The sequence below is a fragment of the Oryx dammah genome, unplaced genomic scaffold (genome assembly GCF_014754425.2).
Source record: "Oryx dammah isolate SB20612 unplaced genomic scaffold, SCBI_Odam_1.1 HiC_scaffold_29, whole genome shotgun sequence".
Lineage (NCBI taxonomy): Eukaryota > Metazoa > Chordata > Mammalia > Artiodactyla > Bovidae > Oryx > Oryx dammah.
This window is the reverse complement of record NW_024070213.1, coordinates 115,509,762-115,523,004: the sequence shown is the minus strand read 5'-3', so window position 1 is coordinate 115,523,004 and position 13,243 is coordinate 115,509,762. Positions and strand designations below refer to the sequence as shown.

General features: G+C 42.1%; 1 protein-coding gene across 1 annotated transcript in view; it reads left to right on the top strand.

Moving 5' to 3' along the window:
* The first annotated feature begins 1,584 nt into the window (after positions 1 to 1,584).
* RAB21 (RAB21, member RAS oncogene family) overlaps positions 1,585 to 13,243 on the top strand; it is a 30,740-nt gene continuing 19,081 nt past the window's right edge. Inside the window, exon 1 of the mRNA XM_040233881.1 lies at positions 1,585 to 1,987. Within this exon, the coding sequence (XP_040089815.1) occupies positions 1,838 to 1,987 (150 nt within the window). The 5' untranslated portion in view covers positions 1,585 to 1,837. The remainder of the gene's footprint in view (positions 1,988 to 13,243) is intronic.

The following is a 13,243-nucleotide window of genomic DNA, read 5'->3' as shown; positions in this document are numbered from 1 at the left end:
AACCCTTCATTTGCTGAAAGGTCCTTTCAGTATTGATTCTTGGCGTCCGTACTAGTCTCATCTGAAGTTCTCTGCATTCTTATCTTACTTGGTTTTCATCTCTATCTCAAGGCTGTAGGTCATGCTATTCTTTCTGCTTGCAGAGCTCACCTCCCTTAACACAGATTACACCTTTCCAATGGTAGCAGCTTTCCCTGGTAGGCTAAACCAGTTGGGTCCCCATTATCTGTGGTGTGCTCAGTCGTGTCCAACTCTTTGCAGCCCACCAGGTTGCTCTGCCCATGGAATTTTCCAGGCAAGAATACTGGAGTGGGGTGCCAGTTCATACTCCAGGGTATCTTCCCCACCCAGGGATCTAACCGGCATTTCTAGCCTCTCCCGCACTGGCAGGCAGTTTCTTTACCACTAGCGCCACCTGGAAACCCCCTGGGTCCCCATATACATTTGCAAATACTCACAACTGCTTTATAAAGATTAAACCATTCAATTGAATAATGACTGTTTCTGCTTTTCCTGCTAAACAGTAAGTTCTTAATGACAAGGCATTGTATCTTATTCAACACAGTCCCTGGCATATGGGCGGCACCTTCAAATATTTATATTGAATCAATGAATGGATTATTTGGTTTGAAGTGGAAGATGAGTCTCAGGAAAAAGAATGTTTGATGACATCAGGTTTCTGGTTGCAAACTTTTAGAAACACTGGTATGGTATCTCGGAAGAACTTATTTCATGAAAGAAAGGGGAGGCACAGGAGGAAATCATCAAATCAGACAGGTTTGTCAAGGCGGAGTCAACATGGAATGTCAGTTTCATGGAGGAAAAAGCTTCATGAAAGACAGGAAAAAATGGGAAACCAAGGCATAATGGCCTAAGAAGTATCATTTATTCATTCCTTCCCAAATATTTATAGAATACTAGTAATGTGTCTGGCACCTGGGGTCAAAAACTCAAGGGTGGGCAAGTTTCACACAGTTCTTGCCTTTAAGAAGTCTATAGCCTAATAAGACAAATACTGAACATAGTAATTTCCACGAAGTATGGTAAGCTGAGCTAGAAAAGATACACCGCGGGGGAGAGAGATGAAATGACAGGGGAAAAGATGGCTGGTCCGGGAAACCTTCTGGTTTAAGGTGAGACACTGAAATTTAAGGAGGAGTCCACAGGTGGTCTGGGGAACTGAAAGAAATTCAATAGTTAGGATTTGGGATCCCGCAGAGAAAGACTGTCAAGATACTGAGGGGGCACCTTGGCAAAATCGTTTTACCGGGACCTCCGGAAGGGTGAGGTCATTAGCCTCGTGAACATCCCTGGGCAAGAACGAGAATAGTGTGTACTTGAACATTTCCCCTGAGCTGGGCTCGCCTCAAATTCCTCATTCCTCACTGCACGCAGGCTCCCGCGAACTGTAGGGAGGTGGCGGCTCGCAGACAGCCGGCGGCCCGCAGACAGCCGAGCTCCGCCGGAGCTGACCCGCGGGGTCCTGCTCGGGCCCGCAGGCCCCGCCCACGCCCAGGCGCGCTCCGGGGCCCGCCCCCGCCGCGGCCGTCACGTGACCCGACGTGTGACGTAGGAGGAAGGAGACGCCATTAGAGGGAGGCGGAGAGCGGGCGCTCCTCGCCTCTCCCCAGGTTCCTGACGTGGTGCCCGGGGCCCTTCACTATCGGACTTTCCCCTCGGCGCTTGCAGGCCTCGCCCGGAGGCGGCAGTGGGGACGGCGCCCGGGGCGGGGGGCGCCGAGGCGGAGTGGCTGCGCGGGCCGCGGCTGTGAAGGTGCCGCGGCGGCTGTGGGGACCTCGGCGCGGCGCTCGGGCTCGGGCGGCGGGGACGCGACGGGATGGCTGCGGCCGGCGGCGGCGGGGCGGCGGCGGGCCGAGCCTACTCGTTCAAGGCGGTGCTGCTGGGGGAAGGCTGCGTGGGGAAGACGTCGCTGGTGCTGCGCTACTGCGAGAACAAGTTCAACGACAAGCACATCACCACCCTGCAGGTGCGGGCCGCGGGCGCGGGGGCGGCGTTCCGGGGGCCCTGCGCCGCCGCGCCGCGGGAGGCTTCGCCACCGCGTCCTTGCGTCGGGGCGCCCAGGTCCCAGGCCTGTCCCCTCCGCCTGCGCATTGCCTTTGCGGTCTCGCCCTGGCAACACGCGTCGTCGGGGCAGCCCGGAGACGGGACAGGCCCTCGGGAGAGAAGTGGAAGGGCCCTGAAAAGTCCCCGGGGTCCCCAGAGTGGCTGCGCATGTGGTGGGGTCCCCCTCGGGGGGCTAGTTTTTCCTCTCTGACTCGCTTCCGCTTGAGCCCTAGGTGCCTTCACCCTGCAGTCAGTCAACCGAGCGTCAGCCCTTTTTCTTTCTTTCGGAATTAGGAACTTAGCTGGCCGGTTTGATTTTGCGAACTAGGTGATGGTGTAACTTAAGCACTTACTGATGACTAAGTGTTTGGGCAACTTCCATTTTGTCCTGTCTTCGAACAAGGTGCCGATTAGCAAGACTCTTCGCTCTGGAGGGATTTGAGGGTTACGCAGTTCCATTGCAGCCTGCGTGGGTCTGACTTGTAGGTCACTTACATTCACCGATGCGGGTCGACCCATATTCACATGGAAACGTCATATGAATACTGGGCAACAGTTGGTCCTCAAGCTAACAGCTTTACTGCTGCTATTTATTTTCTTTACTTGTAAATGTAGGGCCAGCTTTCATTTGCAGATACATCATTGTTAGTCAGAAAAGTGTTAAAATATAATCTTTAATCGGGCGTGAAATCAGTTTGCACGTGTTAGAACAAAAATACCCAATGAGTCCGCCCTGATCAGTTTCATCAGAGGCAGTCAAGTCTAGTGGACTGATTGTCTTCACCTCTCTTCGTTTAACTAGCTATGTGATTTAGGGCAAGTGAATTAACCTATCTGTGCCCGTGTTTTTCTAGATCTGCTGAAATGGCCATAATAATAGTGTATAGTTCATACGGTTGTCAGGACAAATATACATAAACACGTGGGACCTGGCCCAGTGTAAGCTCGCCATCTTTATTATTACTACCCCACAATAGATCTTAATTAGTGATTGTGTAGTGTGTAAGTCCATGGACACTATTTGATAGAATGCAGTTTTCTAATTACTGTGACTTTAGATGTTTGATGCTATTATTAAACTACTGAGTCTACAATTTACAAAGATGCTCTGATCCCATGTTCTATTTTTACTCCTCTGTTTTTACTTCTTTATAAAGCATACGATCTGAAAAAGTGAATGTCAGGAACCTGGGTGGGTTTTTGTTTTTTTTTCCTTGCATTTTTGTACAAGGTCACTTAACACAATTTTAATAATTATGGTTGAGTGTTACTAGAGAGATAAAGGAAATTTGTAGGGTAAATACCTGTGATCAGTTGGAAATTTAAAAATTTACTAAGGTAAAGTAATAATAATAGCTAACATTTAGTGAGTTCTTACTGTGCTGAGTATTATACTTTTCTTCTATTCTTATAACAGCCTGTGAGGTGGATAGTTTTATTAGCCTCATTTTACAGATGCTGAAACAGGCATGATTAAGTTGAGTAACTTGTTGGTCGTCATATTGCTACCAAGTCTTGGTTCTCAAGCTGAAATTTGAATCCAGTTTAGATTTAAATTTTTGGAGCACTGTTTCTGGATGTTGGTAAACCACCCCTTAGTGATTTCTTTTGTGCTACAGATCTTAGAGAAAAGAGAAGACCATTTTAATTGAGCTCTTAATTTTTTAAAAAGATAATTTAGCCCTTCAGCCTAAAAATTACACTTACATTATACATTCCAAAAATATCCTCAACTTTTAAAATATCTGAGAGGAAACTTCTACAATCTACTTAGATCTCTAGTATCAAAAGCATAGCATATAACTCTATCACAAACATTATCTGGATTATGTTCTAGAATTGAGGCTTTTGCTGTGTACCAACATGGAAACAGCATTATATACAGCCTCCTTCTCTCGGATATCAGTTCATCTTTTTAAACACTCTTTTCAGAGAAATTTTATTTCAGTGAGACCCAGAGAGATTCTTGTATGCCTTTCATTCCAAATGGAAAGGCACTGATGCATCATAAGATGTGAGAGAGAGAATTCCCCTTTTTACTTAGCAAAAGGAATGACCTACTCCTTATCTTCGTAAAATACTTTGTGTTTTGCTTGCAAAGTACACTGTCAAACATTCCTGTTTTAAAGACTGAAAGGAACCTAAGATAGTTCATGGTTTACTATTTCAGTCTTTCGTTTAATATTTCAGTCAAGTGATTTTCTACTTCAGTCTGAACAGCTTGGAAGTGAGATGAACTGATACAGAAGGTGGAAAACAATGTACCCTGAGATAGCGTGTTTCATTTTTGGACAGATTAAAAGTGTGTTTCATTTTTGGACAGATTACTTTCCTGTTCGTTTTTGTGCGTCTAGAGACAAAATCTGTTTCCCTGCTCTCTGAATCTTAGTCATACATGGCATCCCTTCTGATAGTTGAAGATGGCTATACATCACCTTGAGTTTTGTCTTCTCTTGGTAAACAGTTCTGGTTCCTTTTACTAGATCTCCTCTAAGTCATATCATTATTTTGACATCTCTTCTGGATACTTGGTATTTAATCATTGCCTTCTTTTCTTAAAATTTGATAGCTTAAGCTGTAGAAATGACTCTTAGTGTGGTTTGAACTGTGCAAAGAAGTGTAGGCTATCACCTCCCCTGTGGAGAATCCTTTTCTAACTCTGAAGTTGAAAAGATCCTATGAGTTTTGGGGCTGCCACACTGGTTAATATTGGGCCTGCTGTCTTAGTTTTGTTTGTTGAAAGGAAGGAAGAGAGATGCAGGGAGAGAGTGACGAAGGAAGACTACATACCTCAAATTCATTTTACTTTCATTGTGTAGTTCCCTTCCTCGCCAACCTCCAATGTATTTGACCCATTAAATAGGGTTTAAACTTTGATAGGTTTGCTCCAGTGCTTAATGCCTGTTAATATACTTTTGAATTTTGATTCTGTAGCTCAAGAAACATTGATGGAGCTACTGTGGGTTAGGCACTAGATTGGGTCCTGGCCCTGCCCATAAAAATAAGGCATGATCTCTACGGCTGTAATTAGGCACCCATTTTAACTTTTCACCTGAAGATTTGGTAAGACTGTCTTCAGTGTTCTCATCACTCATTAATAGACTGAAAGAAAAGGGCAAGCCGGGGCCAAGCACAAAGCCCTTCACAAGTCTCTATAATCTAGTGACACAGGGCCAGAGGTGGGTTTCTCTTTAGACTTGCCTTCTAGTTCAGTCGCTCAGTCGTGTCCAACTCTGAGCGTTTGCGACCCCATGAATCACAGCATGCCAGGCCTCCGTGTCCATCACCAACTCCTGGAGTTCACCCAAACTCATGTCCATCGAGTCGGTTGCCATCCAGCCATCTCACCCTCTGTTGTCCCCTTCTCCTCCTGCCCCCAATCCCTCCCAGCATCAAGGTCTTTTCCAAGGAGTCAACTCTTCGTATGAGGTGGCCAAAGTATTGGAGTTTCAGCTTCAGCATCATTCCTTCCAAAGAACACCCAGGACTGATTTCCTTTAGGATGGACTGATTGGATCTCCTTGCAGTCCAAGGGACTCGCAAGAGTCTTCTCCAGCACCACAGTTGAAAAGCATCAATTCTTCGGTGCTGAGCTTTCTTCACAGTCCAACTCTCACATCCATACATGACCACTGGAAAAACCATAGCCTTGACTAGATGGACCTTTGTTGGCAAAGTAATGTCTCTGCTTTTAAGGGTGGGGCTTTTCCCAGACCAAACACAGGCCACAGCCTTCTTTCCTTGTGACTGCGCAACAGTCTAATGGAGTGTTAATACATACTAATGATGATGGAAACAGAAAACAAGACTGACTGCTATGGGCTACTGCCTAGTGGACATGAAACTTTCAATGAAAATGGCTATTCCAGCATTACAACTCTTTTTTTTTTTGCCCTTGCTACATCAGTCTTACTTGTAGGGGATATCATGAGATACTTTGTCAAATGCTTGCAGAAGACAAGATGCATTTTTTTTTTTCTGCAGTAGGAGACTATCTGATGTGGTAAAAAGGGACAGGACTTTGAAGTTAGTTTGAAGTTTTGGCTTCTACCTTTTAGCTATCATGATTTTGGCAGGGTATTCTCATGTTTGTAAGCTAGGTCTTTATCCATGAAATTGTAGAATCTCAACGATAAGATTTTTATATGGGTTAGAGAACCACAGTATGTGAACCTCCTGGCACAGTGTTGAATGAATGTTAGCTGTTGAGTGAGTTGTGTGTGTGTGCTCGGTCGTTCAGTCATGTCTGACTCTTTATGACCCCATGGGCTGTGGCACACAAGGGTCTTCTGCCCATGGAATTTTTAAGGCAAGAATACTGGAGTGGGTTGCCACTTTCCTTCTCTAGGGGATCTTCGCCACCCATGGATTGAACTTGTGTCTGTTGCAGCTCCTTCACTGGGACGCAGATTCTTTACCACTGGCAACACCTGGGGATGAGTAAATGGCGCTTAACTTCTGTGGGTTTCTTTCAGGGTGATGCAGACAGAAAGGCGACGCAGACAGAAAGGTGAGGCAGACAGAAAGGCGACGCAGACAGAAAGGTGATGGGATTAATTTGACATGAGTTATTTTGAGAACTCATGCAGTCTGAGGGACTGCTCGCTTTTATATTTTTATACATAGATACATATTTGTTCATTATCCATTCTGGAGTTTGTCTAGGCTTGACATTTCTGGAAGGTCACTTTTTTTATTTTTAAAAATTGTAACATTTGCTGTGCTTCGGTGTTTTTAGTACTGTTCCTTTTTTGCAGACCTCCTCCTCAGTTCAGTCGCTCAGTTGTGTATGACTCTTTGCGACCCCATGAATTGCAGCACGCCAGGCCTCCCTGTCCATCACCAACTTCCAGAGTTTACTCAAACTCATGTCCATCGAGTCAGTGATGCCATCCAGCCATCTCACCCTCTGTCGTCCTCTTTTCCTCCTGCCCCCAATCCCTCCCAGCAACAGGGTCTTTTCCAATGAGTCACTTCTTCACATGAGGAGGCCAAAGTATTGGAGTTTCAGCTTCAACATCAGTCCTTCCAATAAACACCCAGGACTGATCTCCTTTAGGATGGACTGGTTGGATCTCCTTGCAGTCCAAGGGACTCTCAAGAGTCTTCTCCAGCACCACAGTTCAAAAGCATCAGTTCTTCGGTGCTCAGCTTTCTTCACAGTCCAACTCTCACATCCATACATGACCACTGGAAAAACCACAGCCTTGACTAGGAGGACTTTTGTTGGCAAAGTAATATCTCTGCTTTTGAATATGCTATCTAGGTTGCTCATAACTTTCCTTCCAAGGAGTAAGCATCTTTTAATTTCATGGCTGCAGTCACCATCTGCGGTGATTTTGGAGCCCCCCAAAAATAAAGTGTGACACTGTTTCCCCATCTATTTGCCATGAAGTGATGGGACCAGATGTCATGATCTTCGTTTTCTGAATGTTGAGCTGTAAACCAACTTTTTCACTCTCCTCTTTCACTTTCATAAAGAGGCTTTTTAGTTCCTCTTCATTTTCTGCCATAAGGGGGGTGTCATCTGCATATCTGAGGTTATTGATATTTCTCCTGGCAATCTTGATTCCAGTTTGTGCTTCCAGCCCAGCGTTTCTCATGATGTATTCTGCATAGAAGTTAAATAAGCAGGGTGACAATATACAGCCTTGACGTACTCCCTTACCTATTTGGAACCAGTCTGTTGTTCCATGTCCAGGTCTAACTGTTGCTTCCTGACCTGCATATAGGTTTCTCAGGAGGCAGGTCAGGTAGTCTGGTATTCCCATCTCTTGAAGAATTTTCCAGTTTATTGTGATCCACACAAAGGCTTTGGCATAGAGGTCAAAGACCTCCTCCTAGGTTACTGATAATTATGAAGTAATGTTGTAGGTGAGCTCTCCGAGGACTCAAGATCCTTTAGCTGGCTTACCAAGAAAGCTTGAGCTTATATAAAGTCCCCAAGCTTCCTTCTGTGATTTCTTCATTGTTTTGGGCTGTGTTAAACTTGACACAGACAAGAAAGACAGTTGGGGTGAGGGACTTACTGCTTTGTCTCTGGAATTTAATTGTTGAACCTAAGCAGTTAAATTCAAGAATTGTTATTTCATACCTGTTCCATGTCATTGTGCCAGCTGGGGAAAGTAAAGATGAGAAAGATATTTTGACCATCTGTTAACTTTCTTCTTTCTTCTTAAATGGTTGTGTGATTTTGGTTGTCTTTGTTTCTCTCTGTACTTGTGCTCTTGGGTAGTCACTTCCTTTTCTTCAGCTGAAACTCTCTTTCTCCCTTATTGTAAGACTGCACTCTGACTTAAATGCCTTTTACCACTAGTCTCGTCTGTAAAAAGTAACATTTTTCATAAGCAGAACCATCCATCATCTTTCCTTGTAGAACTCTAACTGGAATTCCACCTGTCTGCCTCCTGAAGTCTAGGGAGGTGCCTGCCATTTGATTAGCAAAGCAGTGCTGTAAGTGAGAAAACGAACATGTAGGTTAGATTTCTGAGGTCCTGTGTATAGTGATAGTGTACTGTTTTTTTCTTAAGCTCAGTCAGCTACTTTTTAAAAAATTATTCATACACCTTAACCTCCACCTTAACCTCTGAATGCAACACTTGGCGTTCAGATTCTAGCAGTTAGCTTTATACTCAGCTAGGAATCTTAATTTCCTTGTTTATAAGATTAATGTTTCAAATGTCTGAAAGACCTTCTAAGGTAGTACTGGAAACCACTTAGAAGGTTCAGCCAATTTGTTTACAATATCTTTATAAAATACCATAGTAGAAATCTTTCCTTTTTCCCCTCAGTATTTTACTAGATATATGTGGGCTATGGAAGGGTGGATGATTTTTTTTTTTTAAGAAGAGTTTTTCTGAATTATTGCTTTGAATGTCTAACATATAGCTATTCTATATCTAACTTTTATTTTCTGCTGGTATGTTTTGAGCTAATCCTTAGAAGTGACTTTTTGACTCTTCAAAGTATTTACTTGGACTCTAAACTGATTATAATATCTCTTTATAGAAGCTAAAGATAAATGAGATATTCAAGCACCCAGCTTAGTTTTCTTTCTTTCTTTAAATTAAAAATATTTGATATATAGCATTTTATAAACTTAAGTTGTATATCATGTTGATTTGTTACCTTTATATGCTGTAACATGATTTTGACCTTGTAGAAATTCATCTTGTTTTTCTGGTAGCTCATTTTTATTGCCTTGCTACAGAGGACTCATTTTATGAGTTATCTGACTGAACCCTTTCATGTCCCTGGCTTCAGTTGAAAGTAGTCAGTGGATTCGCCCCGCCCCTCCCAGCCCCACTTACATAATCTTAGTCCCTGGTCTTAACCCCTGGAGGACCGGGGCAATGAAAGCACCAAGTCTTAACCCCTGGACTGCTAGGGAACTCCCAATAGATACTTTAAATCCTTAAGCTGGAAACAGTGTTTGTAACTGTAGCGAAAATAATGTAACTGGAAAGTCTATAAAATTTAGATAAAGACAGTTGAGTATTTGTCTACAGTTGTTACTGTACTGCACTAGGTATTTTGTTTTGCCAAAATAACAAGTGGTTTGGCCAACAACAAACATTAAAACTTCTATGAATCCAGTTATGGAAAGAGTTTCAATTGGCAAATGCAATTTATTCTTATTATATCTCACCTATAAGCATTTTTTAAAAATACAGATTAAAAAAATACCCACCGTGACTTCAAATAAAATGCTGGGTAAATAAGCATCAGTTGCGAATGACAGATGTCTAATAAGATTGATAAGTCTCTAATGCACCGAAAATGTGGAAGATGAAATCTTTGGAATTAGAAGAAATAGTGATGCTGTAACTCAGGGTTTTCAGGAGGTGCACTGGTGAAGAATCCACCTGCCAGTGCAGAAAGTGCAAGAGAGGTGGGTTTGATTTCGGGGTCTGGAAGAGCCCCTGGAGTAGGAAATGACAGCCTGCTCCAGTATTCTTGTTGGTGATAATTCTATAGACAGAGGACCCTGGCAGGCTGCAGTCCACAGGGTCGCAGAGTCGGACATGACCGAGCAGCTGAGCTCGCTGAATGCACGCACACACACAAACACATACACCTCAGGGTTTGCAGGATTAAAGTGAGAAATACACCATTGCTTTGATTCTCATTGTTTGTGGCTACCCTGAGAATATTTTGGGAGATGAGTTGGTGTCTAAGAGCACTTAGTCCGAGTGGAGGAAAGCCAGGTTAAGAACGTGATTGTGTTCTAGAATAGGCAGCTTTGTGCAGTGGGAAAAGCACCGTGGAGTCAGACAGCCTTCCGCCCACTGCGGTACCTGACTGAGTTGTCTGACCTTGGGTGAGTCACTGTATTTCTTTAAGTCTCGGATTCACACCTGTAAAATAGGGCTAATTGCCTACTTCACAGGGTTGTTATTAATACAAAGATAAAATGAGAAAGACGAAGCGTGGTGGCACATGGTATGTTATTTTTTTTTTCCTTCCCATATTCCTCGAAACCTTTGAATTGACATTGTTTATGCCACTCTCCCCTTCTCTTTCTCAATAGGGTTCTTTCACTGAGATGTTGCCAGGGCTTTATCCCTTAGGAAAGTGTGTGAAAAAAAAATTTTTTTTGGATATTCTGATAAATGCATATAAACAGTTTTCTTGAGTGTTGAGTGGGTTCATGGCTTTTATCTGATTCTGAAAGCAGTCCATGATTATACCTCCCTCCCATTTTTACTACCATGTAACAGAATTAAGAACCTCTGCCCCAGAGTATTACATGACCACGAATGGTATCTCAGTAGCTTGGCAAAATTAAGTATGCCTCATAGAGGTAGTTGCGGGGGGCGGGGGGAAGAGGTTTCAACCTTCTGATCATTTGCTGCTCTCTTGATGTCATGTAAAATCTTTCAGCTTTATTCTCACCTACCTATAATTGTTTTTAAAACAGAAGATGTTTGTTCTTTAAGAAAATATCTATGAAATATTAAGAATTTAGGATTTATATAAAATGAGATGATTTGTATTACAGAAGGACTCTTTCCATAGAGAGGGATTTAAGTTTTTTTGTTACGAAGGCAGAAAGAAAAGATTTAGCGAGTACCGTATTATAATGTGCTTTCCTGGTGCATCACATATTTGAGTTAAAATAATTTGGTTTATAAGGAAACTTTTCGAAACATATCTTTTACATAAATTGAGTTCTACCAGGCAGAGTGTAAATGAATTCATCTACAGTAACAACATTTGCAAGTCTGCTGTGGGCAGCACTGCGCTTCCCCCTGCCCCTCTGTTAGAGAAGTGTTCGTTCACCTCCCAGTCTGAGAGGCACCACAGCACAGTATGAGTCATGTCTGGAGCCAGACCGCCTAGACTGCAAATCCTACTCTGTCGCTTGTGACCTCGAACAAGATACTTAACATTCCTTTGTCTCTGTTTCCACTTTTATAATATTTGGATAATAACTATATCTAATCACAGAGTTTTACGAGAAGTGAATTAATATTGAAAAGTATTTAAAACACTGCCCATTTCATTGTAAGCACTGTGAAAGTGTTAAATAAATAAAAATATGTAATCTAGTTAAGAGAATACTTATACCCATGAAAAGATAACTTTTATGAGGTGGTATGTGCTGTATATTGTAAGATTAGGTTCCCTAAAGTTCTGCTGCATGGAGAAATCCAGTGTGGGCTGTATGGGTGGTATGAGACAGTTTAAAAATTCAAAGAAGATTATAGGTCTATGAACTGGTCTTGGAGAGATGCGATTAAGATAGAAAATAAAGAATAGGCCCAAGTTAGAGAGGAATTTTATGAACAAACAGGATTGGAGGAAATATATAGTATAGACTCTGAATACTGGAAGCTTTCTAGGAAGATAGGTGTGGACAAATGGTGGAGGTCCTTGGATACAAAGATAAGGGTTTGAGATTTTTATTTCTGTAATAGGGCTCCCTGACTTTCATAAAGGAGAAGCTTATGAATGACTTTGTAAAAAGTGCATTGCACAGTACTTGGTGAAAGATAAGCATTCACTAACTGTTAGCTGGTATTAGCAGTAGCACTAGAAATGACTGTGTAGTGTCTCACCATATTGATGGGGTACATTTGTATATTTTTTAAAGAATTGCCTAGTGATGGACACTTAGGTTATTTCTTTCCATTTTCTTTCTTTTTTAAAGAATCAATGCTCTGATGAGCACTCTTTCCATAAAATTGTTCTATACATACATGGTTCCTTAGGAGAGACTTAGCACTGTCTCTCAACTCACTGTGGTAAGTGATGGTAAGTTTCAGAAGGAATGGTAGAAAGGAAATGATGGAGCTTTCCCAGCTATAATTCACTCCCCACTGTGGAGAAATCCCCACAAAACTCTTGACAAAAGGCTTTTATGGTATTAGCTGCCAGCAGGATATAGTTCAAGTATACTAATGTAAAGTGATAACTATTAGAGAACTCAGCTGTGGATGTGGTAAGGGCTTTTTGTTTTTGTTTGTTTGCTTGTTTTTATTTTTAATAAAATATTCGGGGTTTGAGGAAGATAATGTGACATGTAGACTAGAGAACCAGAGTGTGAGGTGAGACCAAAGGTATTTATATTATGACTTAATATGAGACTGGTGGTCATAGAACTCCAGAGGGAATATGAAGACAAGACTTGATCAGTTTTTTGGATTATGGGATGACAGGGAAGGAAGACTATTCAATGATGATATTCCTGAGATGCTAAACCTCAGTGACTTGGAGAGTGTGATCAAAATACTAATGTTACAATGGAAAGCCAATTTTGGAGGGAAGATCAGTTTAACTTTAAATATGTTCAAAAGAAGAGAGAGGGGCATTTAAGTTTACTTCAAACATTTGTATAGGAGTCAGATTTTGAGTTTCTTTATATAACATTGATAGTGAAATAGGGCAGATGGTTGAGTTCTAATAAATTACACAACTGATAAGTGGCAAAGCTGAGATTCAAATCCAAAGTTCTGCTTCAAAGTTGATATTCTTAACCCTTAAGCTATGAGTGGGAAATATTCCTTCATTCATATTTATTGTATATAACATGTATTTGGTCTTCTCATTTTCTAAGTTATTTCCTTTGTTGTTTTGCCATTGAATTAAATATTATGCCCTTTTCTATATAACCTCTGTTTTATTTAATAAAATGAAGGTAGACATTCCTGGATTTGACCTCTGCTGTTTGTGATTC